The following is a 27,253-nucleotide window of genomic DNA, read 5'->3' as shown; positions in this document are numbered from 1 at the left end:
AGAAGATGTAGAGTTTTCTTTATTTCGCTTATCCAGTAAAGTAGGGAGTTTTGACCAGCGTTTTCCTTTGGAAGAAATCTGCGTCCTCACGGACAATAACCATCAGATCCGTTTTAAGCGCTTTTCCAAATAATTTTCTTTGGATGAGGCTACCAATCAGAACTCCCATCAGTCACAGGATTAGAAGTATGTTGCCCTCAGCGTGGTCGTTTATCAAACGCTAATCCAGATTAATAGTTTCTTCCCTTTGAAGCAATGCTACGGGCCACAACTCTGCTATAATGCTTTTATGTCGAATGATTTAGGGAAATGGGCCAAGAAAGTGAAAAAAAAAACTCATAGAGCATATACTTATGCATGTCTTGGTCGATTTATGCTGTTAGTTCTACTCTTTTGTTCTTATGAACGTTTCCAGTTTCTTTTTCGTTCTGGTTTATTTACTCTAATTTAAACTTCTTCAATTTACTACTGAAATAATTGATTTGTTTAAACTATCAAATAGGGAGACTTCTCCTAACACCAACTTCTGCACTAACTTTCGCATTCTTGAATGTTTCGCATCTATTAGATCAGCCAATACTTGCCCACAGCCACGAAAGTCCATCGAAATGAGTCTGCGAACAACGGAAATGTTTGATAAGAAATAAGAACTACGAGAAAGGACGGAATACCGAGAGATTGTTGTCTACACTTCACCGATTTTCTCCTGCATATTAGTTTCGAAACCACTGTAATTTTCGGATTAGATGAGCGTATAACGACCCTCGCATCCAAACATCGTTTTGAACAACAGATTTTCTGCGAGATTATGCTCTCGTAGGTCTTCCGTTGTTGGAAACGAGGAAGTCCTACCCTCAAAAAACACAACTGACTCTTCAGACTTTGGGAAATCCAACTTTGCTATTAGATCCAAGAAGTTCACGGCATATCTACTTTGCCGAGTATTTTCTCCTGCAAGATCATTGGGCTATCGTTTTATCGAAACATATGGAGTCCCGTCGTCCCTTCAACTTTCTGTCACTCTGATTCCTTTTAAAACGTGTACCGGGCACTATACTTGCTACCCAGTAACATTTACTTGATTGGTACTATTTGTTCCCTGCACTGAACCAAACAAAAATATCTATTCTATAAATGTTTTATAAATGTTGGAAAGCTATGTAGCAGGGAGCTCATCGATCCACCATTTCTTTGTGAGCTATCCAGTGAAGACTTAGAGAATGAAAAAGAAATCGAAATACTCTTACTATTTTACAGGACGGAAAAAAGAAAATATCAGAAAGGACAACCACGTGGTTCTTGACGATCCTCGCGGTATGCCTTAGAGCACTTCAACAACTGAGGCCTCGTTTTCGATTGACAGGGATCTGAAGAACAAATACAGCCAGATAGTTTCCTTGTTCCCAGTCCTTAAAAGCATCACTCCACGAATCTGAGGTAGTACGGATTTCAGGTGGAGTATTCTTATAGGGGATAGTAGATTATGGAAAGGAGGGTGGTTCCGACCATTTCTTTCTAATTGCCGTAAAAAACGGCCCGCAAGATACGGCTTCAGGCGTTCTGGCGCGCTATTTTCTACAACGAGCTCGACTGGAGCGAGCGTTGTGCGGCGCAGCATCTTCCGGGCCGTTTTTTTACGCCAATTAGGAAAAAATGGACGGAATCACCCTCCTCTCCATAATCTACTATCCCTTGTAAGAATACTCCACCTGAAATCTGCACCACCTCAGATTCGTGGAGTGATGCCTTTAAAGTTCTATTCTTTCATTCAATAGGTTCCAGACTTTTCCAAGAACCTCTGTGAATCTCAATGCAAGTCAAACTCGCTAACGCTACTTAAAAATATTTATCACCACTGACACCTCATTTTTTATCGTTCAATCATCAGCAATTGCTTTGGAGGACTGGGATCCAAGTTCAGGAGTAATGATGGATTCTTGTGCTCGATGTGAAAAAAGACGAAAAGGGTGGAAGGAAGCAAAAACATGATTTCGTTGCAAATGTTTTATTTTTGATAAAAGCCATGAAATCATTATGCAAAGGCAGTAGATAATCAAATATGAGCTTGAAAAGACTATTCACGCCGTTTCAATCACTAAACGTCATCTAACTCGGTGTATAACACAAAAGAAGAGCATTCAAACAAGAAGCTGGAAATCCGTCATTCCAATGAACGCGACTGTCAAGAGGAGCAGACTTTAATATTACGAATTTATGCACACTCATAGCACGAGCACATCGAAAACACCGCCTCTTGACAGTCGGTTTTCTAGGAAAAATGATTTCTCAGCGATCGCCTTTCAGCGTCTTTGCTGGCAGCTCTTAGGAAGCAAACAAAATTCATAACATAGCACTCTGGAGCGGTGGATTCTCGATGGTAAAAGCAGTGTTACGTACCGGTTGTTCGCCTTGCGTCTGAAAACATAACTGATGCTATTTTCTGTTGAATTCTCCGTGTTACTAGCGAGGAAGACCTATTAAATGCTCATAAACTCTACCTGTTTCTCCTGAGTGACCTTAGTAATGTGGAAGTAGCTGCCAGGTCGACTACCGGATTGCCTCACCACAAGATCCGCCGTGCTACGAGCCTAAAACAGTTACGATGGGAGGTCCTCCTCAGCACACCGTCGTTAAATTTCTCAAAGATGTTTTCTGCACTCACCTCTCCCGCTACGTTTTCAGCAAGACATGTGAATTGGCCACTGTCAGCAAGTTCCACTCTAACGATCAGCAGGGAATGCACACCGTTCCCTTCCTAAAATGAGTACTTACCCAATATTTCGAATAAACGAATGATGAATGATCTCTATGAATAGGCCAGATAGGCCATATGTAGCTTCAATTCCCCCTCTTCAGAGTGCCCGGATACAAAAAAGAACTCCCCAAGCGCATGTAAGAGCTCTATAACATATCCCTGTTCACTTTTATTAGCGGGTATGATGAGTTTCGATTTCAGCAGAGGAAAATTTCGATATTGGATCTGTACAGCAGTACTTAATGTTCCAGAGTTCTTGAGCATCACACTGAAGGCCCGGAAAACCCTTAAAAATCAAGAAGTCATATGGATTAGGAGCGCCAAATTGACCAGTTAAAGGCATCACCCCACGAATCTGAGGTGGTGCAGATTTCAGGTGGAGTATTCGTATACAAGATGGGAGACTACGGAGAGGGGGGTGATTCCGCCCATTTCTTCCTAATTGCCGTAAGAAACAGCCCGGAAGATACGGCTTCATTCGTTTTGGCGCACCATTTTGTACAAGAGGTTCGATTGGAGCGCGCCAGTCTTGTGCGGCGCCGCATCTTCCGGGCCGTTTTTTACGGCAATTAGCAAGAAATGGACGGAATCACCTCCCTCTCCGTAGTCTCCCATCCCGTATACGAATACTCCACCTGAAATCTGCACCACCTCAGATTCGTGGGGTGATGCCTTTAAACCGACGACACAACTCTTTACATCTTCACAAGTAACAAAAAAGATTGCACATTGCTTCATTTTGAGTAGAACGAAGCGCTTAATTTTGAGTAAAACGAAGCCATGTACGGTCGATGTAAACGATAGTCGATGTTTGTAAATATTGATGGTGCAGTGAAAGTTTGGAATTCGGAAAGAAGAAAGTCAACATCAAATACTTCTCTCTACTCTGCTTTTAAGGCAACAAATTTAGGAAATTTACCTAATGGGGAGTTGAATGTAAAAAAAAGCCTCATCACAAGAAGAACTGTCTTCGATAGCATTCATCCTTCATTTTTTGTGAATGTGTGGACCTTTCTGCACTTCAAACAATCGAATCGAATCAACTAATCACCAGCCACTGATCAAACGACTAACGAACTCTTACGCTCGTACAGCTTTGCAAAACAACTATAGTTGGGTCAAAACGACATGAACCACGGACCGTTGCGTAAGCGGCCGCGTTTGGAAGCGGTGCGGTGGAGACAGCGGTTGGAATCGAGGTGGGACCATGGCGAACTGCAGAGGTGGTTGACGGCAGCGATGGTCCTTACACGATCCCAACCGCTACGCTCCACCGCTCCGCTTCGAGCGCAGCCGCTTGCGCAAATGTCCGTGCTTCATGTCGTTTTGACCCGACTATAGTCTTGTATCATCTGCAAATGTGTAGTGGGTAATATAATGTTTCGAACTGTTCCCAACGCTTGAATAACGAAAATGCTTGAAAAAAAGGTCCCAGCAAATACTTACATCGATTATTCGAACTTCCTCGCAATCAGGAATCTCAATACCGTCGCGTAACCATGTGACCTGAAATTACCGAATGAATGCAACGGTTCTCTTTGGGACATTCGTGATTTTTACTCAAAATGGTTTGTGAGCTCTTTATATCCTATGGAGAAGTCTAAGATTTGTGTTTAGAACATGCACAAAGATACAGAACTACCTGAACTTTATGCTATCATTATCATTCTCCTTAAAATGGTCTGTCGTTATCGTATGTCGAAAAAATTCGTTCGCCAAATAGACTACACAGGATTCAACACAGGACTGGGCTAAGTAAAGACACGTGTCGCGAACACATGATGTTTCTAGAGTGAGATCGACCACAGAATACTTTCTTTAACACTCAGCCACGAAAGTTCACAGGCAATCATCGACTGAAAAAAGTAATCAACGAAATTGCCGTTACGAAAATGGGTCAGTGTGAGAAGTACAAGACGGTCATGCCTGCGCACGACTTCTGCAGTTGGCCCTGCGAAAAATAGCTGCGGATACCTTCCCACTGTAGTAGCTCCCACAGCCGGCCAGTATGTAAGAGCTGCCTCTTTACATTCCGGTTCTTGATTGCAACCTCATCGCATGTCCCCATCTAAGAGTTTGCACATTTTGCGCTTTGATTTTCAATTTGCATTTAGATTTGAATCGTGTTTCGGACTCTCTAGAAATTAGTCATTTGGGCGCTGGCCGCCTGCACGCCTCAGGAGGATTATCCGCGGTACCATAAAGCCGTGTAGGGACAGAACACCATGTAACTAGACATATTATTTGTCTTTTAGGTATTGTGTATTTTGTCGTCGTGTTGTTTGTGTTGCATTGTATAGTTGGTTCAAAACGACATGAAGCACGGACAGTTGCGCAAGCAGCTACGATCGAAGGTGCGGTGGAGCGCAACGAAGGTGAGACTTTGGCAAACTGCAGAGATCGGTGGCTGGCGGTAGCAAGGATCCTTACACGATCTTAACCGCTACGCTCCACCACGCCGCTCCGAGCGCAGCCGTTTGTGCAACTGTTCGTGCGTCATTTCGTTTTGACCTAACTATACATAGCCGTTGCTGTTGTTTACTCGTGTAGCCACATTGTAGTATGGCTTCAACCATCAATTATCAATTGCTGTATTGTGTAATATTCAAGATCCTTAGGATCCACTCGGCGGATGTGAGATTGGGAAGACAGCCCGAGTCCTTCGAGGAGAAGGTAAGGGCAGGGGATCGCCACCGTAACCAACCGTCAAGTGAAATGTGCCTGCCTACACATGTGATATATATATATATATATATATATATATATATATATATATATATATATATATATATATATATGGAGTAAAAATACCTAATAAAACACACTTAAACTGTGCCAAGTTATCTACAAAGTATTGGTATTCTATTTCTGTTTCTAATCTGAAACTTCCCCAAAAGAAACCTCAAACGATCCCGCTATCGAATCCTGCCTACTGAGCTCCTTTAAATTCTTTAGCAACAAGATACCAAGATTTTGCATACAGGGCTACTGACTACTAACAGTAAGTAATAGTGGAAAAAAATGAAGAAATGAAGTAAGTGCTCAAAAAAATGCGTGTAAGAATCATTGAGCCAAATGCAGTCTTTTGAATATTTTTATTCGTTCCGTAGAGAAACAGGACTCACTTTCGGTAACGGATCGCCGGTCACTCGAACTGTCCATTTTAGTTGCTCACCTTCAACCTTTTCTTCGCTGATCAATCTCTGGATAAAATCTGGAGCAACGGTTCTCGCTGAAAATTGGAAGTATTTGCTATAGGTGAAGAAGTGCTAGAAATCTCGTCGGGTGATCTAAAACATACGTCGGACGACCAATTGCGCACTGCTGGTTGCCACTCCGCTGACATTACGGGCAGTACACATGTACTTACCACTATGAACAGTATGACAGCTCTGGAAAAATTTAGGAGAAACTCTATCCCAGTATTCAGCGTTTTCGGTGAAAATCCAAATATTCCACCAATTGCAATTGATAACAACGTATAGTCGCGCCAAAACGGCATGAAGCACGGACAGTTGCGTAAGCGGCTGCGCCCTCGAAGCGGTGCAGTGAAGACTGCAGTTAGAATCGAGGTGGGGCCATGGCAAATTGCAGAGATGGGTGGCGATAGCGAGGATTCCTGCACGATCCCACCCGCTACGCTTTACCGCACCGGTTCAAGCTCAGCCGCCTGCGCAACCGTCCGTGTTTCATGTCGTTTTCACCCAACTACAGATAAAAGTTACCCTGTTCTACTGGTGGACGTTACTTAGGTTCGAGGGTAAACTAAGTAACGAAAAATTTATTGATTGGGTTAAAAAAGGCCAAGCTACCGAATGAAATACATTAAACAAAGGCAGAAAAAGTAATTTTAAAAGATGTTAAGAGAAACCGACGAGATTCTGTGAATTTTGCATGAAGTGTTAGTCCCCCCTCAGATAAAAATTTGTGCAGATAAGACCAGGTAAAAATTGGCATTTGAACCGCAATCTTACCTTGAAGGACAACGAAACCCTTCCTCCGATATTGCTAATTTCAACATCTGGAAGAGAATCTCTGCTGAAGGGCTCCCCATCCTTAGTCCATTCAACAGTGGGTGCTGGCCAGCCTTAAGACAGTTGTTTATATGAAGAAAGCAGCGTTTCTGTATAATTGGCTTTGCAAAGAAAAAATCCTCACCGGTCACAATTCCATCAAATCTAGCTGATTCACCATCGGCTGCGACTGCTGCCACCAGCGTTTGGGTGAAGTGAGGCGGATGACCAGCAGGTTGACGTTGGTTAATGTCGTACTGTTCTAACATCTCCTAAAACGGAAAAGATGGCTGCCAAGTTCCGATTGGCTACATATAACTGCGTCACCTCATCCTTCCTGTGCGCTTGGAATCTCTTCGCAGGCGGAGGCGTCACAAGCCGGCTCGTTTCGTGTTTCTGAGGTCGTCGTTGCTCGTATTCGAACATTGCAAACTCTTCCGTCACCTTTGAACAAGGATGGAATTTAAGATATTGACTACAATCGTATGCATTCAGGTGGTTAGGGTGAAACATAACTGCGTACGTAACACTATCCTCGGACTACTATACAAAAAAGATAAAGAACTACCAAAAACAAGAAGAAAGCCTAACAAGAAATAATGATGCTTTGAATAGTGGAAACGACAATTATTCGTATGCAAGGGATCAAAAGTAAGACATTTGAAAAGAACATTTACCGTGGTGTGTTCAGTTGGAGTTTTGTACTCGGTAATTTTCTGAGATGGAGCAGTAAAGCCGTTCCTTCGTTGGTGTTGTATCAGCGACAGTGGACGAACATGGAGCATGGTTAATGACTCAGTCTTGCCTCGTTCATTCTGGAAACGTTAATATAGTCAATGAAACACTCTGGTTTATTATGACGGTAGCTATAATCATTGTTTCACTTCAAAAACAGAGAAGTGGCCGAAATATTGGTGTTCCACAGGTAATCCCACTATAATTCCTGCAGCGTAATGTGACGAAAGCTTCGCCAGCGATTCTGAGTTTTTTCTCCTGCTTATTTGTCACGGATATCTTCAATTGTATCAGATTTTATGAGAAGCCCTTTTTTTCAGAATCGGCAGCACATAATTTGCCCATTGAAGTGCTTTCTCTTATAAAGTAAAAAAAGTTGCTGCGACTTGCCTGTATGTGCGTAACTGCGTTGAAAACACAAACGAGTCTCTTTCAGTTGAACGTAACCAGGGAGGACTACAAGGTCAGTACGTGATCCAGAGATGGGACTTATACCATTTACAAGCTATTGTCCGGTGTACACATACGTTTAAGAAGCTTTTTAAAGATAAAACTTAAATCTTATAAACACATATTAAGAACCGAATGTACGGAGTGTATGGAAGGGAAATATTCCCTTCCATACACTCCGTACATTCGGTATGGAATACAAATCCTTAGTTCGAATGAGAACGAAAAGCTTCTTTTCAGATTCTCTCATTGAGTGAAATTGATCAACTGCGCGTCTCCACGAGAAATACGCGAAAATGTGATGGACGATGAAGCAGAACGCACCTCAGCGACAACTTTGTAGTATCCAGCATGTTCTAGCCGCGCCTTCTTTATCACAATAGAATAGGTATCACCAGAAGTTACAATCTGAAACTCAGCGGAGTTGTGAAGGAAGTGTTTGATAAAAAGCTAGCATAAACGTACTTCAACAAATTTCGATTCCTTGCGAATCTCCCTGTCGTTAAGGAAGAATCGAACTTTCGGTCGTGGATTTCCTACTAGCGTGCATTCAATGGTAATACTACCTTCTTCGTCTACAGTATACTCCCTGTGGAGGGATTTAATAAACTGTGGTTCTGTGTACGTCCTTGAGAGATGGCTAGGTATAGGCGGTGGACTAGGGGATGTTGTATACGCGCCATCTGTCCAGAATCCTTCCCCTTCCGATGCCTAGAACAAGATAAAGTTGTGTTCACATCCTACCGGAGGAAATCCCTCAGCGAATATACATGTGGTCAAAAGGATAACGTAGAGGGTAGTAGGTTTCCATTAATTATCTTTTAAAATCCCTCCATCGACATCGAGATTATCAGTGAACTATTTTAAACTCTGCTTATCTCGATCCCAATATTAAAATCTGCCAAATGATATATCGTTTAATCGACTTGGTGCACCTATCACTTTCTTGCGAACCCATTCCCTAACATAGACGAGTACCTGTTCTCGTGAAGAAACATTTCGTTATGTAAATGTTATGACTGTGTTGTTACTGTTATTCAAATATTTGACTTCTTTTCGTCCTTGCAATTGTAGAATGCGGAGTTAACATTTGATCCGGCGGACTCGTGGCAAACCGTCACCTTTTTGTCAACATCTTTTCTGGAAGACTTACAGCAATGAAGCTGTCCCTGTATCGTTCTTTTTCCTCGCGCTCTTCTGTGGTTTTCTGCGTTTTGGTTGTGGGCTGTAATGGACGTGATGCGGCTGTCTATAAACAAAATTTGTGTCCTAGAATCTTCGTGCTGTGGAGGAAAAGCAGCCTACTTGTACAAGAGAGGTAGTAGTTGTGGTGGTCGTCTTCTCTGTAGTTGGTTCTGCTCTTCGCATCTCTACGGTACGCTGAAAGTAAACAAGTTTTCTCATTTTTCTCTCAAAGAGCGGATTAATTAGGGGAGAAATAACAACAGTTTTATGAAATGTGGTAAAAATTTCATTATATGTGCTGTTATTCGAATTATTTGCTTAACTACTAGTAAATTAAACGTTACTTTGAACTGTGCATCCTCTCCTTCTTTTCGAGTTTTCGTTGTAACTTCGGTTGGCCGCGATATTTCATCGTGCAAATGCTGAAGAACAAGATTGTGATGTAAATTCACTGAAACTCAGCCTTTGTAGAAATTTTCAATGCTGAGTTTTTTGCACCAACAAGAGGCGGTTGGGAATTTTTAGGAAAGAATCAAGAAGACGGAAATGCGAAATCCAATCCCAACACTTCCAAGAAACAGAGGTTCCACGAGCATCTTTTTTTCGTCATTTTTAAATCCATAGGAAAACCGAACTGGAAGTGCGTGATGCACTTCATCGATGAAATTACTCAACGAAGCAACTTTTTACATCCACGAAAATAATGAAATTATGTTTTACGCGGTATTATTTCGCCCATCTTATGGGTGTAAAGAGTTCTTCTGTCGAGAGAACTGATCAGTATGGCGTTCCTGAGGCTGCTTTGAGCATTTGGAAAAAATGGGACACGTTCTACTTGACCAACGTTCCCTTTTAAGGTTTTAATGGATTTTATACATTCTTTTTACCTGAACGAAGCCGTCAGCGGTTGTTGTAGTGGTAACCTTAGTTGTTCTCTGAGGTATGCGTGACTGGACAATTTTCTGGAAAACGATATTTTTTTAATGCTACAAGTTCAAAAACGCAATGGGAGGTACTTGCCCTCCTCTCTTCCTCCTCTTCGTCCTTCTTAGTCGTCGAAACGATGGTCTCTCCAGGAGTGACCATGTGCCTCTGTAAAAACAATTCCGAACGCGAATAGCATAGTTTGAATCAATTCTCGTAACACAATCGTTTCAAACACTTTTGATATGGATCAGAAAAGTTCTTCTTGTCCTTCTTTCAAAAGATTAAACAACTAAAGAAGTTTCAAAGAAAAGACTCCTTTTTTTCTAACAAAAATATCGAACTGAACGATTTGTGAGTGAAATGAAGGGCAGAAGGAGTAAACGATGGTTTAATCTGTGCATAATGACTTTAGGAATTCTTGTTGAGTTGCAAAAAGTGTTCTGAAAAAACGCGCTAAACGTTTGAACAGAAACTCTATTCTTTTTCTAACTGGCTCTTCTAAGTTCTCCATTGCTCAAAATCCTTACTGTCTCTAAAGCTAATAATTTGCTAGGACATAACCCATTTAATTCATTTTCAAAGAAGACGATGCTATCGTGGAGTAAGTCTGTGGACGGTTTGTCCATTCGTGTTAAAATGAGGTGTTTATGGAAACGTTTTGAACTGTCACACACAACAAGAATTGCTGCCACAAGCACAGAAGACCGAAATGTAGTTCTGGTAACTTTATCTATCATTTATCACCAACAACCTCAATTGTGCAGTTGGCTTTGAATAAAAAAAAACAATTTTCATATCATTTTGCATTCGCCGTCGTTCTCGAATACATAAGCATTGACAGAAAAGATGAAGAAGTCAAAATTCTGTGATGTTCACCCCAGATTTTGTGTTTATAGAGAATTTGAAGCGCAGAATAAGCAGTAAACTACCCAACGTGTTCGCTTCAAGTTCGAATAAAGCGGTTTTTGTGATTTTTCGTATCTTGTGAAAGACTTCAGTCGCTCCGCGCTGCTCGCACAGTACATTCTACTGCCGCCTCATATAGCGTAAACATCATTCTTCTTCGTCTTCTTTTGCCTGTCAAGAAACCAGCCTGGCCGTGGAAAAGGAGAAAAAGAAGGAAGTTCTTTTTATGATCGACTGGTAAGCGCGCTAAGCTGTCGTTATTCATAATATGTTCGCACAGCAGCAGAGGCTTGGTAGCGCGAGTCTCTTCGGGCCCTGGCGGTCGTGACCATTGCCCACCCGGCACGAGATCCTTAGCTTTTATGGAGTGGGGCTGGAACATGGCATAATCCCTTTTCATGTAGGCATTCTAGCACAGCTCCACTTGAAGCTCCACTTGCACAAGCAATAACGATAACAGTTGAAGACACACATCCATTTCAAACACATCTTCGGGCAGTTTGGTTTGATGTTCCTTTAGCCTTTTTAGTGGTGTTTATTTGTTCAAAGTACGGACGAATGAAAATACCTTGGATCTAGAATCTTCAGTAACTTCTTTCTCAATGCGCTTCGTTGTCTGCACTACTTGAGGCTTAGCTACGTCGTCTTCAACGCGCTAAAGTAAGGACAAATGAAATTTTACACTGACAGCATTTCAACGAGCAAACACTAAACGCACCTGAACCCATCCCTCCGCACTTGTAGTTTGTGTAACTCGTTTCTGAACCTCTGGACCTCTTCGTAAACGTTCTTCAACTTCTTTCTCCATCTGAAACATAAGCGCGGACCTCAGAAGAATCGGTATCTGATGTTTACGAATTCATATTTTCCGTAATATCCTTTTTATACCTGTTCGAGCTGTTCAAGTTGTCGTCGCTCTTCAGCATCTTGTTCTCGTGTCTTTTCGGTGACGGTGACAACTGCTTCGGCTTCTCTTCTGACCCTTTCCTTAAAATATGAAGAAGTAAGTTATCAAAAACTAAGAGATATCTTTCAGCTTTATGCTGACACGACGAGTAATAAATGCTATAAATAAGTTTTATTCTGATGGATAGCTCGTTTGGTGTCAGTCAGATGTTACAAGTTTACCGTAACTCGAAAGAAATACGGACGCCTCCACTCATTTGAAATCAGGTAACTCTGGCAATACTTTTAATGGGTTTCTGTATTTGTAATGCTGGTTATTCTCACCCCTTGTTCCATAGTGACTCCACCTCGAACACTCCTCTCCGTTGTGGTGACTTGAGTTGGCGTAAAGTCTTGATCAAGGTGCTTAAATAGAAAAGTTTTGATGTTGACGAGAATTTGGAAGTCCAGAAAGCATTTTTTACGCGAATAAATCCTTCGGCTGTAACTGTTTGCGAAACCTCTGCTGTAGTGTGTGGGGCGCGTTCGGGGACAACGATATCCTGTATTGAAATGAATGGAATATTTGTTTCCTTTACATTTTAGTTAAAAACAAGAAACGTTGAAGTAATTCAGATGATTTTAAACACGAAACAAAACTCACATCAATCCTATCTATCGACAACGACGACCTCGTGAACTCTCGTTTGTCAGGTTGAGTGGTTGTTGGATTGATTTGCTGAAGAAGAACTTTTCGCAGCAAAAAGATATAACTTGACAGATAAAAGCAAGAGCTAAGACTAAAGCAATTTCTTTCAATGTTCTTTCTTATAATAGCACGGTACAATTCACATACAGCAACATTTTCTTTCATTGCTCCGTCCGTTTTCGTTGCAGTATGTGGATGGACAGGTTCGGATTGTCGGATTGCCTGAAAATTACAAAAAGATAAAAAATAATTAACTCAATAAAAAGACACACAAAGCAGAACGGGAAAAGCAGAAAAAAAACGAGTGAAAATAGTCAACATCTTTCATGATTTTCTGGATTAACGTGTTGTTCAAACTTGTGAAAATTCACGTCAAAAATAAGCACTCGGTGATCAGCTGTAGACAGCGCAGGTGAAAGGTAAACTTACACCAATATTCTCCACCGCCGATCCTGGAATTTTAGTAGCATGTCCTGTTTCTGGAGCCGGAGTTCTGCGGATTGCCTGAAATCTGCACCACTTTCCGACAATTGGAAAATTTCTGTGTGTTCTGATTGCACCTAAAGAGCATTCTGGAAAGAATTCGAGAAATAGCAAACGTACACCAATATTTTCTAACGCTGATCTAGTTACAGTAGCAGAGCCTGTCTCTGGGACTGGAGTTTGTCGAATTGCCTAGGTGTAAAACTGCTCATCAATGTTGGTAAAATCTCAGCTACCACTAGAACTATTTCCGGGGATCGGAACACGTTTCTATTGTAGTGTTCGATTTTCTGAGCAAGCATAGGTCCCAAACCTCACAAGTAACGAGTCTAGAATTAACTCAGGATGAACGCTAGGGAAAGCAAACTTACACCAATATTTTCCAGTGCCGATACCGATGTCTTCCTTGCAAATCCTGTTTCTGGAGCTGGAGTTGTTCGAATTGCCTAAAACTGTCACTATCTGACGATAATTCTAAGGCTTCTGTCCCTGATAGTTGCTTCTGAACATTGAAATGCATCCTCTAGCCATTGTTAAAAGCCTATTTTCACGTCTTTTTAAGATCAAACCTAGAGTAGGAAGAAAAGAGAGCAGGAATGGAAAGCAGTAAACTTGAACAAAAATGGGAAAGTTAACCTTCCACCATTTTTTATGCAGTAGTCACATGAACAATGAGGACTCAGCATAGAAAATGGTGGAAAGTAAACTTACACCAATGTTCTCCACCGCTGTTCCTGACGTGGTCGTAGCACGTCTCCTTTCCGGTGCTGGAGTTTGCCGAATTGCCTAAAATTGAGGGACCCTATCAAAAATTCCACGATTTCTATTTCTATTGGTTGTCGCTGAAAATCGAAATATTTTCCTCAGCTATAGTTCAAATGGCTTCATAGTTTCTTTCTATGGCTAAGCTCAGAATCCAGACATCGGAACTAAGCATTCAGAAAGCAATCTCCACAAAAGTGGTAGAGAGGACTTACACCAATATTCTCCACAGTTGATCCTGCTGTTGTCCTAGCATATCCGGTCTCCGGAGCTGGAGTTTGCCGAATTGCCTAAGACTGACACTGTTCATCGACAGTGATAAGATTTCTGTTTCTGTTGATTCTACGTAAAAAACTCTTCCTAGCCAAAGTTCTAATTCTTCGGTTTTCGGGTTAGAAACAGGAAAAGGAGTTGAGTTGAGAGAAAAAGATGATGATGAAGGATGAATCGAAGCCAAAAGTAGCAAAAAGCCAGCATCCTTATGATCTTTCTGGATAAAGGTGCTGTTCAAAGCTCATGGCCATTGAAGCAAAAAAAAATCATTCTGCATAGGAATTTGTGTAAAGCAAACTTACACCAATGTTCTCCACCGCCGTTCCTGGTGACTTCCTAGCATATCCCGTTTCTGGAGCACGAGTGTGGCGAATCGTCTGAAAATGTTGCTAATCGTAGATAACGGTATACTTGTTTCTATTTAAGGCAGCGTACCTAACAGTTGACGTAGTTCGGAAACCCCTAGGGTTAGGGCTGTGGATTGCGGAACTCGGAGTGGCTCCGCTCAAATTCCCCTAATCGTCGTGATAAAAACAGCTTGGGAAGGTGTTTGTTCCTGCGGAGTACATTGAAACACACTCCCAGTGTATACGCTCCGATCCCCTCAGCAGCTTATTCATTGTTCTTACTTGAATAGGGAGACATAATTTATCTTCAGCTTGGGGATCGGAGCATGTACACGGGGACGTCTTACGCAGGAACAAATGCCGTTCCCATGCCGAACCAGAACTCTTCAGGTTCCGCGGGGGTTCCGTACTACATCAATTTTGGTGATACGCTGCCTTTAAAAGCTCGTAAAGATTTGAGTAATCTTCTTGCAGTTTGCCACATTGTTAAATCTCTGTTTTGGTTATACATGGCAGTCGAATATCACTGACCACTCAAACCATTCAATCATTCACAAACCTCCTCTGAGGAGAGGAGAAGTGAACTCACACCAATATTCCCCACCGCTGATCCTGGAATGGTGGTAGCTCGTTCTGCTTCTGGAGCTGGAGTTCGGCGAATCGCCTAAGATCAAAACCACTCATGGCTCTGATTTTCTTTTTATAGATAAGTTTGGTTCAAAATTTTTGCACCTATATTTTTGAATTTCTTTTATCATTTATTTATGCGAATGATCAACTCAAGGTACTTCTGCGTTTTCTGCAAACGAATAGTCGTAGAGGCAAGGTAACAGAATGGGATTGGATTGTGTAATATAAATTTGTTGGTGAAATGTACAATAATTTTGTTCAGTATTTCAAACTTCACTTTCCTTTTTCCAGTCAACTAGAAATTCTTTGTCGAGTTTTATAAAAGTGTTTTCCCACTATCAAATAGTTATCTACTTTCTTCACTTCAGTTGGTATGGTTCGTTAATTATGAATATTAGATTTGGAAAAAGGAGCATTTTCAGCAAACTCCTGCCTAAGTTGAAAGGAGCAGTTGAACCAGCTGAAACATCGTGAAACATTTGTGAGAATCCACGAAAGGCCTCAGAAGTGGAAGCCATTTCAAGAATGAAGGATTTCTTCCAACAAGAACAATGCTTCACATTGAACGAGGCCACGAAAACGTCATTCACTATGGATTATACATCAGATTGCATCCCAGAAATTATGGTTAACTGGAACCAATTCTCAAGGAACTATCAAAGAGACAACATCAAGTTAATCTACAGCATATCAAAAACCATCTACAAGTGACTACTTGTTTCAGTTTTATTTCAAGAAGTCGACACAAATAAAGTTTGTGACTAGGTTGTGAAATCATCCAATCTTATTAGTACGAAATGTAGCGTTTCATCCGATTAACGAATCAGGTTTGGAGCTTCGCTCGGAGCAGAAGTCATTCGAAAAAAGGCTATTTCGTAAAAAGATTATAAATTATAGAGGGGTTACAAACTTACGCCAACATTTTCTAACGCTGATCCCGCAGTCGTCCTAGCATATCCAGTCTCTGGAGCTGGAGTTTGCCGAATTGTCTCAAAGTGACAATATTCATCGACATTGGCGAAATTTCTGCTTTTATTATTACCATTTCAAAATCGGAACTTATCCTTCTTACAGAACAGCTCTCTAACTACTAAATCTCTTTAGTTACATGAGGCGTTTGACCACAGCAATCCATTCATTCCATTCAATCATTCAGAAACCTCCTCTGCATGAAAGAGACGAAGTGAACTTACACCAATATTTCCCACCGCCGATCCTGGAATTTTGGTGGCATGTCCTGCTTCTGGAGCTGGAGTTCGGCGAATCGCCTGAGATTAAACCACTCATGGAGAGAGCAGCGTAATTTGCGGTGTTGAATGATCGGTCGACTGTTGCGCTCCAACAATGCAATGCATGTGGTGCAGAGTTGTTTCTCTAATGAGAATTGATTTTTGAGTTTTCGACGCACTTCTGCAGATTGTACTTTCACCATCATTTCATTCATCTCACAACCCGTATATGAAAGGGTAAGCGATGGCTTTTCAAGGAAAAAAAGCCTACAAGAGGAAACAGACACCTGCTAGTACATATCTGTTTCTTATCCTCGTCAGTGCTTTGGTAGCCGAAAGAGATATCAGGGTTAGTTGCAGTTTTAAGTCACTTAAAGGCAGCTTAAAAAGAACCTGGGGTGATACGGATTTCAGGTGGGGTATCAGTATACGGGGTCGTAGATTTTGGAGACGGGGGCAGTTCCGCTCATCTCCCCTTGCATCACTGCAAACAACCGCCTCCAGAATGCTATTTTGTACGACGCCATCTATTGCAACGCTCCACCCCTTGCACCGCCTCCGCACTGTGATTCGTCGAAAATCTATTCGGACTGCGCCGATAGGGTGTAAGGGACGCTACGCGTGCAAGTGTGGCGCGCTACAATAGAAGGCATCGTACAAAACAGCATTCAGGGGCCGGCTGCTTGTAGTGATTCAGGGAAAGATGAGCGGTCTCCATAATCTATGACCCCGTCTACGCATACTCCACCTGAAATCCGTACCACTCCAGGTTCGTGGTAAGCTGCCTTTAAGATATCACTTGCGATGGACCAAAAAGGCTTGAGAAAGATAACCTTTTATTTTTAATTTTTTGTTCAAATGTTCCACATAGCTGTGCAGCGACTTTTCGACCACCGATAGTGAGCTTGAGCAGCTACCCTTTCCACAAAACCTTCTTGGCTCTCTGTGACTTACACTTTTTTATCAAAGAAGTGTGAGTTCTTTTTCATTGTAAAAACAAAAACATGACATTGACAGCTGGTCGCAACAATCATTTCAAAAATGGTGCCCATATGGGAATATTCGTAAAAGAGGAGAGAGAAGGAAATTATGTGAACAACATAACGCAGACTCACTGCAACATTCTCTAAAGGTGTATTTGTGAGTCGAGCATAGTAGGACTCTGGTATCGGTGTCCGACTAATTGCCTGCAATTTACAACAGTGCGCCTCGTTCTATATCAAAGAAGTTAGAGCAAAAAATCAGGGTTTCTAGCCGACAAATTGGTGTTACCGCTATATTTTCCAACGAAATCGCACTGGTAATCTTCGCTAGATGAGTGTCGGGCATAGAAGTGCGACGTATCGCCTGAAATCCACTGCGAAAAGAATCACGTCTATTCGGATGAGATACTGCGAGAAACCGAAAAGTTCTAATTTGGCACAAATTACGTTCCATTACGACCATTTACGGGGACTTTTTTCCCTGCACGAAATCGCGTCTTCAGAAATGTCGTCGAAGAATTGTAACAGTAAACGGTGTATGACGTAGACTCAGTTCAAAAGTCACAAGATTATTTACAGCTCATTGTTTGGACTCTGTTATTGTAAATGAAGTTGTGACTTGTCGTTGAGAGAATTCTACATTTGGCTCTTCTGTACAGGCAATAAATTTTATTGGGAAAAGGAAAGACTAATGGATCTACCAAAGTGCACATAAAACTCCAAGACGAGAAGACAATGTATCTTTCTTTAATATTACATCCAGAAAGCTCCGGCCAGAAGCTTCGCAAATTTCTTTTCTCGCAAAGCTGCTGCTTCGATTTTCATTCGCCTTTCGTTACGTCTAGTACGTCTAGTACTAGTCTAGTCGAAAGTGATGTAAATAAAAGTACTTGGCAGCTCCACAGTTTTTGTATTTTAGAGCAGAAAAAGAAGGTAAAAGTAACGGAAACGATACAAGATTGAGAAATTGCGGAACATTGATCTGCGCTGTTTTATGAAAGAGCGGTGCTAAGAAGTTCGGGAAACACCGCCATCGGTAAGCAGCTGTGGTCTGATTCCACGCGATGATGTTTCTTCACGAAAAGGGTGGTCTCATAGAAGAAGCACGTGACAGGCCATTCGATGTGTCGTGGTTCCCTAATTCATACCTTCTAATCCCGCATTTCTGTTCTTTATATGACACTTTCCAAGTTGTTGATAAGATCTCCGACAGCGATCTCGTAAATAAACTTCTAGCCTACGAGTTTAGATCGCATTTTCCAGCTTCTCACGGAAAGCATTCAGCAATTGCTGAATTTGGAGCCTAGCAGTGGATGATGCAGATTTATGGCGCAGGAGCTACAGATGATAATCAGAGAAGGTGAACGAAGTTTGTCCCCTGCTGTTCGCTGACGTAGAATTTATTTGGCCCCGAATTTAATCTATTTCTTTGATGAGGAAAAAATATGCTGAGGCGTTACGCTCTGTAAAGACGGTGCATCTGGATGAGTGCATCTTAGTGGAAAAGAAAAATCGGCTCTTGTAGCTGGACGTTCTTTAACACTGTTTTATTTGTTGCACTTATCCCACTATGCACTTCTCTCCTCTAATCAGTCTGGAACCCTCGGATGAATAAACAGAAGGAGGTACTGCTAACTGAGAGAAATGTAAGAGACTAAAAAAACTTTAGGCATGAGCCAAGTAGGGGTAAATAAGAGAGTAAATTTGAAACACTAACCGCTATATTTGCAATGTTTGAGCCAGCGGTGACGGTAGCCTTATGAGCCTCGGGAGCGGGTGATTGACGAATCGCCTGGAAATTGCAATATTTTTGGACCGGGAGTACACTATCAATTTCGAGAATTCCCTTGCAATGAAAAACTACATGTAGAGGTACTAATGGCGCATTCGAAAGGATTTGTCATTTGGCTTTGTTAATTATCGAATCAGTTGTTAATTATTAAGTTGTCGTTCGTGTAGCTGTACAGAGGTCTCATCAGGAAACTACTGTATTTCTGTTTACTATTTCGAACACAAAAAAACCAGTTCGATTCCAACCTTCTGAATCGCGAATCAACACAATCTAAGGACTATCGATGTTTCTCGTCGGAGAACCAGCAAGGAAGGTGTTCGACCGGGCTCAAGCTACGCGCCTGCAGAAAAGAAGACACTGGTGCTGAAAGAGTACTGCGGCAGTTCCGCTACTGTCAGGGCTCCAGTACTCCGCGAGTTTATGCCGTTGAATTCAAAACAACTTCGTTTCAGGCAATTCTCAGCCCAAGTTAGAGGCTTAACAATAATTATTGGGTTTGATGGACAAGTGAGATGTAGACGAAAATACTAGGCGATCTTGATTTACAACCAGCTTCTTGGCGCTGTCGCCTTCGTCAGGGCATAGGGAAACAAAATCACAAGTGCGTCGCCTTCTGAAGCGTTCCATTCTTTACATAATAAAAAGGCGTTGCGTGTTTGTTCTTTGAATCTGTTCACATCATATTCATTTTTTAAAGCTAACTCCGAACATTCGCATTGGTAAAGAACAGAAAAAAGTGCTCGGTGATGATCAATCCCTTTTGGAGATCCCAACGCGTTCAAATTAGCTTCAGAATTGCAAAGGGTAATGGAGAGATGAGAGAGATGATTGCTTTAGGGTGACTTGAAGCATCAGTCGTGAAAGCGCAACGGAACCTTTTACCACTACACCCATCTCCCACACCAACTCATGTCATCCAAACACTTCATTTGCTTACATAAAGCCATCAAACGGTAGGAATGGTGAAAGATCGATCGAAAAACCGGAATTTATGACTTAACATTGATGCTACAGAAGCCAACTCTCGACAGAACTACAAATTAAAGGAACTTTAGAAGGAACCAGAAAAGAGATTTCAGAGTTTCTTCCTCCGTACGTCAAAATCTCTTGATACAGAGCTGGTTCGTTTGTGTGACCGCAATGCTCTCAGCTTCTCTGTTCATTTTTGTATCACGGTTCATACGATGGCGGACCTATGTGTTGTTTTTGACTACGTTCGAACTCCTCCTGTAGAATAATAGGGTGTATGAAAAGACAAACATATGTTGCCTTGATTTCCCAGTTAGCTAACGATAGTGCAGATGAACAACAACATTGGTCAACTCATTATGCAGCTCAACAAGTGCTCATTGTCATGCTTCGACAAGTAGCTGTTTTAGCAGAATAAAAACGGTTGATTTTTTTTCTCGTAATCATTTGCGACATAGTTTTGATAGAGCTTGAGGGACTATGTGCAGATTTTGTTAAAAAACACTTAAATATGCGCCCATGTTCACTTCTCTAATATAAATAATAGTAATAATATATTCACTTGAATGTTTGATTCAAGTGAATATATTATTTTCAGGAGTGCAAGGAACCATCACTGAAGAAAAAAGAGAAATAAGAGATCAGAAATATAGTTATCATCTCTTACGCCTATATTTTCTACGGATACACCGCGTGAAAGATGACTTTTGTAGACCTCAGGTGCGACAGCGTGTCGAACCGCCTATAATAATACATTTTTGTTCAAAAATGAAGACAAAACAGGAAAAAAGACCACGAATACAGCCAAACTGTCTTACTCCAACGATTTCTACAGATGCTCCACGCGAAAGATGCGAGTGGTGAATTTCAGGGGCAACCTGCCCAACCGCCTGAGACGATAATTTTGATTTGAATTTGATGACGAAGGAAAAAAATCACAAATTCGAATTGCCTTACTCCAATAGTTTCTACAGATGCTCCACGGGAAAGGTGACTCCTTTGGATCTCAGGAGCAGGGGCATGCCGTACCGCCCAAAATATAATAGCATATTTTTGCCAAGAAAGAAAAAAACCGTAAGGAGAGCTAAATTATCTTACTCCTATATTTTCTACAGATACGCCACGAGAAAGATGACTCTTGTAGACCTCAGGTGCGACCGCATGACGAACCGCCTGAACTAGTAGATTTTTGCTTAAATTGAAGAAAAATTAAGAGAAAAGAATACAAATCCAGATAAACTATCTTACTCCTACGATTTCCACCGATGCTCCGCGAGAAAGGTGCGCCTGATGAACTTCAGGTGCAACCTGTCCAACTGCCTGAAATAGAAGTTTTTGAAATAGAAGGATCTGAAATCAAAGACCAAGGAATCATAAGTGATAAGTGATAAAAATCATAAGTAGGGTCAAATTGTCCTACTCCTATAGTTTCCACAGATGCTCCACGAGATAGGTGACTCCTCTGGATCTCAGGAGCCGCTGCGTGCCGAACCGCCTAAAACAGTAGTTTTGCTTTCAAATACAAGATAACGAAAAATGGTGACCGTAAATGTAGTCGGAATGTCTTACTCCTATGTTTTCCACAGATACTCCACGAGAAAGGTGAGCTTGGTGGACTTCGTATGTAAGAGGCTGGCGCACAGCCTGAAATGGTGTTGTCCTGCTTCGGAATTGGGAACAAAAGAAGAATTTAAACCATAGAAAAAAAGGGTAGAAAATCTGCGTAGAGACAAAGAGGAAAATAGATACGGTCAAATTGTCTTACTCCTACAACTTCTACAGATGCTCCACGAGAAAGGTGCGAATGATGGATCTCGGGTGCAACTTGGCCAACCGCCTAACAATTTGCTTTAGACTTTAACTTGAATACAAAGGAAAAACGACCACGAGTCAAACTTCCTTACTCCTATGTTTTCTACAGAGATTCCACGAGAAAGGTGAGCTTTTAGGACTTCAGGTGTGAAAGGCTGCCGAACCGCCTGAAATGATACAACCATTCTTTGGAATTGAATAACGATGGAGCTGTAATAACTGCACCGCTATATTTTCGAATGAAACTCCTTGAGTAAGCGTCGCACGTAGGGTTTCAGGTGCTGGCGATTGGCGAATAGCCTAAAGTTTGAGATCTGGCAAAGAATGCAGAGAGCACATCATTACATCATCATAATCATAATCACATCATAATCTTCAGGAAATGTTTTGTACAGTTAAATGAAATCTATAGTCCCATAGCAAAATTGACAGCAAAATACATGCACTGTATAGCATCGTGCGCCAACACTGCTGAGAAACTGAGACTAAGGTAGGAAGTAAAAACGCACTGCAATATTCTCAACGGATAAAGCTTCCGAGAGAGTCGACTTATGAACTTCTGGGATCGGAGTTTGTTTAATCGCCTGAAAAGGTCACAGTTAAGCAAACAAATGTTTTTCTTCTTTCTTTTTTCATTGCAATTACAGCTACTAAATATCCATGAGTATCAAAAGGTCATACAAGAGGAGGTTGCTAGGACTTATTTAAAGGCATCATCCCACGAATCTGGGGTGATACGCGTTTCAGGTGATTTATGCCTACACAGGGTAGTAGAATGTGGGGAGGAGGGTGATTCTGTCCCTGTATCAGTGTAAACGGACATAGTAGGAAACGGCATTCCGGAATCACCCTCTTCCCCACAATCTAAGACTCCGTATAGGCATAACCCACCTGAAGCCCCAGATTCGTGGGATGATACATTTAAGCACGGTGACAAGGACCCACCGCTACGTGTTCCTTCCCGACAGCCTCCGAAGTCAACGTAGCCATTTCAACGTCGGGTGCTCGAGGAGTTTCTGGAATTATCTGAAAACAAAATATTAGTGCTAAAAAAGTTATACGTGCTCTAAATTTTCTTACTGCTTGGTACATCTTTTCGGTTTTTTCTGTTTTTGTTGGTCTCTGCACTTCTGGTTGCGGTGCTGATTCATAGCGGGCCTAAGACGCAAAATCTTCAGTTGATTTCCATCCTGTGATCTTTTCTTTATAATTTTCTATGTTCCTGGTGCACTTACAGCTTGATACATCTTCTCAGACTTTTCTTTTGTTGTTCTTTGCACTTCCGGTTGTGGTGATGATTCGTAGTAAGCCTAAGAGAAAGGTATTGTGCACCAGTTAATCCACAGTTCGGAATCTTTATGATTTTCCATGTTCTTAAAGTGCTTACAGCCTGGTACATCTTTTCAGTCTTTTCTTTTGTTGTTGTCTGCACTTCTGGTTGTGGTGCTTCGTAATAAGCCTAGGAGAAAAATGCCATTTTTCACTTAATCCACACATCACTATCCTTTTCTTCACAATTTTTCCAACGACTAATTTCGTGTGAGTCAAAAATCTCGTCTCTCTCAGATCTGTTTGTCATAGTCAGACTTACTCCTGCATGATAGGCCTCGGTGGTGATGTGTGTGGTCGTAGTTGTCTCAACTTTCGGCTGTGGAGCTTCCAGAATTTGCTGCAAACGTTAGTTTCATAACTGCTGCATTAATAAAAGAATAAAATAGGATAGCAAAAAGGATCATACAAATTTTCCTCTGGAAGTTTTCGACTTTTTCTTCTGCTAAACAGAAATAAGGAAGTGATCTGGACAACGACTTCATCTTTCTTTCATAGACTCAATGGTGCAGCAAATGTCCAAATGTGAAATACAACAATTTTGAGGTTGGACGGGTGTTTATTTTGTGGAAGGAAAAGTAAATTGCTCACTCTGCTTCTGTTCCGAAATTTTTGTTGTGACTACCAAAAACGTTTATACACCAAAAATTTCTTTTTTGTTTCTGGTAATATTTAAAAAAAAACATGGGACACATTCCATCTGATTAATAGTCTCATTTGCATACTTTTGAAGGTTTGGTATAAAAGTCCAGATGGTTCAATTCCTGAAGCATAAATCCTTACCCCAGCATGATAGACTTCTGACACTTTTGTCGTACTGGTTTTCTCTATTTCCGGCCGAGGAGCTTCCAGAATTTGCTGAAAAAGTCTTTTTTAAATAAGTACTATGCTAATGAAGGGACTACTAAAAGAATACAGTATTGAGAGATCATAAAAATTATACCCTGAAATTATATATCTTTCATTTTCTCCACTAAAGAGGAGTATGGAATTGACATGGGTTTTTTTTTGTTTCAATAAAGTCTGGGGATCAGCAAAATTTGTAAATGGAGAGTACGAAAATTTTCAGGTTGAATAAATTTTTATGTCATGAAAAAGTAACCTGCATCCTATTTTTGATCCGAAATAGTTGGTTTGATTACTCAGATGACTTTCGAACAAAATCCCTTTCTTTTTCTTGGAGTAGTAAAACGAGGAATTGAAAAAGTAGAGAGCACATATTGTTTGGTTGATATTATGGTTACTTATCAAGAGAGCTTTGATCTCCATTAAATCCATCAGTTTGAGCTCCAATGATATAAATTCCTACCCCAGCATGATAGACTTCAAACACTTTTGTTGTTGTGGTCTTCTCCACCTCCGGCTGAGGAGCTTTCAGAATTTGCTGCAAAGGTTATTTTGAAATAACTACAGTACTGCTGAAAGAGTAAAGAATAATGAATGCTATTCTGTAGTGACAGGGCAAAAGAACCGTATACGTGTATGTGTATACTCCGGAAGTTTTAAGATTGATATGAGAGCGATTTGCGAAGCTTTTTTGCACTAGAAGAATACGAAGTGTAAGAAAAAGTCGGAATCCGAGGTTGGACAATTTTAAAGTTAAAGAAATGTACATAAAAGCACCATGTAATCATAGGTGCAAATTTCTCAAACTTAAGTTCCAATCAGAACACTAAGTTTTAGCCTCTGGAGCAAATTGTAGGTTCAAATTTCAATTTCAATTTTCCTTACGCCAGCGTGATAGATTTCCGATACTTTCGTCGTAGTTGTCTTCTCTACTTCCGGCCGTGGAGCTTCCAGAATTTGCTGTAAAAGTTACTTTTAAACAACTACTTTTTTATGGAAGGATGAAGGGTAAACGACGATGGAATATAATAGTCATTCGGCGAAACTTCTAGGAGTTTTATACTAGCTTACTACGCAGGAACATGGCCTGGGTAGCTCTTTTTTGTCTTACTAGATTCAGAGTGCAGTAAAAAGTCCAGATTGGGGACAGGATACTCTTAAGGCTGTAATATGTTTATGTCATAGAAAAAGAGATCGCCTGGCTACTGTTTCTGACTCGAAATATTTGCTCCAACTGCTGGAACGATTTCCCCATAAAAGCCTCTCTTTGAGTGTCAAGCGTGCAGTGGGAAAAAACCCTTCCTGAACACGACCCCACACAGAAGACCCTCTTGAAAATCACACTCTCGTCGAAGGTAGGAGTCGAATTAAAGAGTCGAATTTACGCTCAATAAATAAATTTAAATAAATTAACACAATATAGTTAATATGAATAAATAGTACTACAGTGGATATTAATATATGATGGTAATGAAGCGGAACGGCTGAGAGTTCGATACCATTTTTTGCAAAATTTTCGCAGAATGGAAAAAACCTGCAACACCGAGGGTATTCTAAAAGCATTTTGACACTATATTACACTTTCAACAGAGAATTTTACTGATAATTATTGATCACAGACGGTGAATATTTCGATCAGGAATGTTGATGTTAGTAAAATGAAACAAAAAAAAATACTGGGAAGAGAGTTTTTTCTTTTTTCTGACATTTTTGAATTTTTCTGACATTGCACTAAAAGCGTTATCTGCCGCATTCAGGTGTGATGTAAATGTAATTGTAGCGATTTACATGGGCAAAAGCTGGAAATGACTGTTGGTCGGATCTTGTTTGGCTGAAGAAAACATGAATAACGGAGTGAAGAAAAGACAAAAAGCGACAAGAAAGGGTGCAGCAATCTCCGAGTCCTCTCTTCTTGAAACCTCGGCATTTGGAAGTGCTTTTATGTTATCTTGTTATGCTGACGAGGTTTAGGTGAAACTCTATTATTGGCCTGACGTTTCGACAAACTCGTCTATTAAAGGTCAGTCTCCAGCGACCAGCGGGACTGGTGAACTACCGCGTTCCTAAAGATTGTCAGCAAAGCAAAATTGGTCGCCTTGGTGACAATCCACTTGAAAATACTAATAAAGAGTTCCGTTTTTCTCTATGAAATACTTCAAACCGAATTCGTTCCTGTAAACTACGAGTCGAGTTATTGGACCATCTTCGAAGTCATACAAATTTTGACGCACAGCTAAAGATCTGAAATTTTGTACTTTTTCTTGTTGCAAGACTACAATAGCACGGTTGAAAAATTTGGTGCCATGTTTTGGAAAAACATCAGGGAAAAACTGCTGATTCTGATCTCTGTAGATGTTCTGGATCTCACAAAATCCAGTTGAAAAAAAACTCGAAAATCTGAGGAAAGTTGAAAATCTGATGAAAAAATCGGTATTCCTCTCAACTAGGTTCCAAAAGAAACTGGAAGAAAAAAAAACACAAAACTTTGCAAAAATAAAAAAAAAGAATATTCTACAAAGGTACAAAATTGCTGCAACGTTGTTGTACGACTTCGAACAAGCAAAAACGTAGCAATTGAGCCTCGATATTCAGAAATTTGTAGAGGCTGCTTTACACTAGCTTTATTCCTATTTCCGGCTGCAGACCTTTTTTCGCGACTAAGGCATCGAAATCGCGTATTTGAGTGGTAATAAGAAAGCTCTTCATTGTTGGATAAGAAATGTGCTTCTTAAACTCCTCAATGCCAGATGTTAAGTTCCCACTCCTGTCAGGGATTGATCCCTGACCATTTAAGTAGAAACGACGCTTCACCGCAGTGGGCAATCGACTGATTCGGTCAATATGTCGTGTCAAGAGAGTTTGCTTTTGAAAACCTCGTTTGTCATTCCAAAGCGAATTTTCGACGCTTCGTTCCCACAGCACTGCGGATCTTCAACATATTGATTTGGTTAAAGGCATTACACCACGAATCTGAGGTGGTACGGATTTCAGGTGGAGTATTCGTATACGGCATAGTAGATTATGTAGAGGAGGGTGATTCCGTCCATTTCTTCCTAACTGCTGTAGAAAACGGCCTGCAAGATACGGCTTCAGGCGTTCTGGCGCGCTATTTTCTACAACGAGCTCGACTGGAGCGAGCGTTGTGCGGCGCCGCATCTTCCGGGCCGTTTTTTTACGCCAATTAGGAAGAAAAGGACGGAATCACCCCCTCTCCATAATCTACTATCCCTTGT

General features: G+C 41.1%; 1 protein-coding gene across 6 annotated transcripts in view; it reads right to left on the bottom strand.

Annotated features, from left to right (window-relative positions):
* Positions 1–1,331: 1,331 nt before the first annotated feature.
* The window catches only part of RB195_013995 (uncharacterized protein), a gene marked incomplete at both ends in the record, with an annotated part of 63,719 nt that continues 37,797 nt past the window's right edge, over positions 1,332–27,253 (bottom strand). For 5 of the 6 annotated variants that reach the window (XM_064204067.1, XM_064204066.1, XM_064204064.1 and 2 more), the window contains 56 exons: positions 1,332–1,367; positions 2,398–2,415; positions 2,499–2,588; positions 2,663–2,755; positions 4,202–4,261; positions 5,881–5,987; positions 6,057–6,147; positions 6,730–6,842; positions 6,914–7,040; positions 7,096–7,212; positions 7,446–7,583; positions 8,278–8,361; positions 8,419–8,664; positions 9,107–9,202; positions 9,259–9,333; positions 9,483–9,560; positions 10,026–10,100; positions 10,159–10,230; positions 11,540–11,626; positions 11,690–11,779; positions 11,860–11,958; positions 12,202–12,282; positions 12,342–12,419; positions 12,521–12,595; positions 12,713–12,787; positions 12,995–13,069; positions 13,169–13,240; positions 13,420–13,494; positions 13,760–13,834; positions 14,026–14,100; positions 14,386–14,460; positions 15,020–15,094; positions 15,975–16,049; positions 16,254–16,328; positions 17,405–17,476; positions 17,562–17,636; positions 18,990–19,064; positions 20,701–20,775; positions 20,852–20,923; positions 20,991–21,038; positions 21,132–21,206; positions 21,282–21,353; positions 21,454–21,528; positions 21,603–21,677; positions 21,799–21,870; positions 21,938–22,012; positions 22,071–22,145; positions 22,355–22,429; positions 22,791–22,871; positions 22,926–23,003; positions 23,081–23,155; positions 23,233–23,304; positions 23,437–23,514; positions 23,958–24,032; positions 24,484–24,558; positions 24,906–24,980. In XM_064204067.1, coding sequence (XP_064059943.1) covers positions 1,332–1,367; positions 2,398–2,415; positions 2,499–2,588; positions 2,663–2,755; positions 4,202–4,261; positions 5,881–5,987; positions 6,057–6,147; positions 6,730–6,842; positions 6,914–7,040; positions 7,096–7,212; positions 7,446–7,583; positions 8,278–8,361; positions 8,419–8,664; positions 9,107–9,202; positions 9,259–9,333; positions 9,483–9,560; positions 10,026–10,100; positions 10,159–10,230; positions 11,540–11,626; positions 11,690–11,779; positions 11,860–11,958; positions 12,202–12,282; positions 12,342–12,419; positions 12,521–12,595; positions 12,713–12,787; positions 12,995–13,069; positions 13,169–13,240; positions 13,420–13,494; positions 13,760–13,834; positions 14,026–14,100; positions 14,386–14,460; positions 15,020–15,094; positions 15,975–16,049; positions 16,254–16,328; positions 17,405–17,476; positions 17,562–17,636; positions 18,990–19,064; positions 20,701–20,775; positions 20,852–20,923; positions 20,991–21,038; positions 21,132–21,206; positions 21,282–21,353; positions 21,454–21,528; positions 21,603–21,677; positions 21,799–21,870; positions 21,938–22,012; positions 22,071–22,145; positions 22,355–22,429; positions 22,791–22,871; positions 22,926–23,003; positions 23,081–23,155; positions 23,233–23,304; positions 23,437–23,514; positions 23,958–24,032; positions 24,484–24,558; positions 24,906–24,980 — 4,593 coding nt within the window. Of the gene's footprint in view, positions 1,368–2,340; positions 2,416–2,498; positions 2,589–2,662; positions 2,756–4,201; positions 4,262–5,880; positions 5,988–6,056; positions 6,148–6,729; positions 6,843–6,913; positions 7,041–7,095; positions 7,213–7,445; positions 7,584–8,277; positions 8,362–8,418; positions 8,665–9,106; positions 9,203–9,258; positions 9,334–9,482; positions 9,561–10,025; positions 10,101–10,158; positions 10,231–11,539; positions 11,627–11,689; positions 11,780–11,859; positions 11,959–12,201; positions 12,283–12,341; positions 12,420–12,520; positions 12,596–12,712; positions 12,788–12,994; positions 13,070–13,168; positions 13,241–13,419; positions 13,495–13,759; positions 13,835–14,025; positions 14,101–14,385; positions 14,461–15,019; positions 15,095–15,974; positions 16,050–16,253; positions 16,329–17,404; positions 17,477–17,561; positions 17,637–18,989; positions 19,065–20,700; positions 20,776–20,851; positions 20,924–20,990; positions 21,039–21,131; positions 21,207–21,281; positions 21,354–21,453; positions 21,529–21,602; positions 21,678–21,798; positions 21,871–21,937; positions 22,013–22,070; positions 22,146–22,354; positions 22,430–22,790; positions 22,872–22,925; positions 23,004–23,080; positions 23,156–23,232; positions 23,305–23,436; positions 23,515–23,957; positions 24,033–24,483; positions 24,559–24,905; positions 24,981–27,253 lie in introns of those variants that run through there. The other variant, XM_064204062.1, reaches the window with a different exon arrangement.

This window comes from Necator americanus, chromosome V, assembly GCF_031761385.1.
Source record: "Necator americanus strain Aroian chromosome V, whole genome shotgun sequence".
Classification (NCBI taxonomy): Eukaryota; Metazoa; Nematoda; class Chromadorea; order Rhabditida; family Ancylostomatidae; genus Necator; species Necator americanus.
Note: the sequence above shows the minus strand (reverse complement) of the source record. Positions and strands in the feature narration are given on the sequence as shown.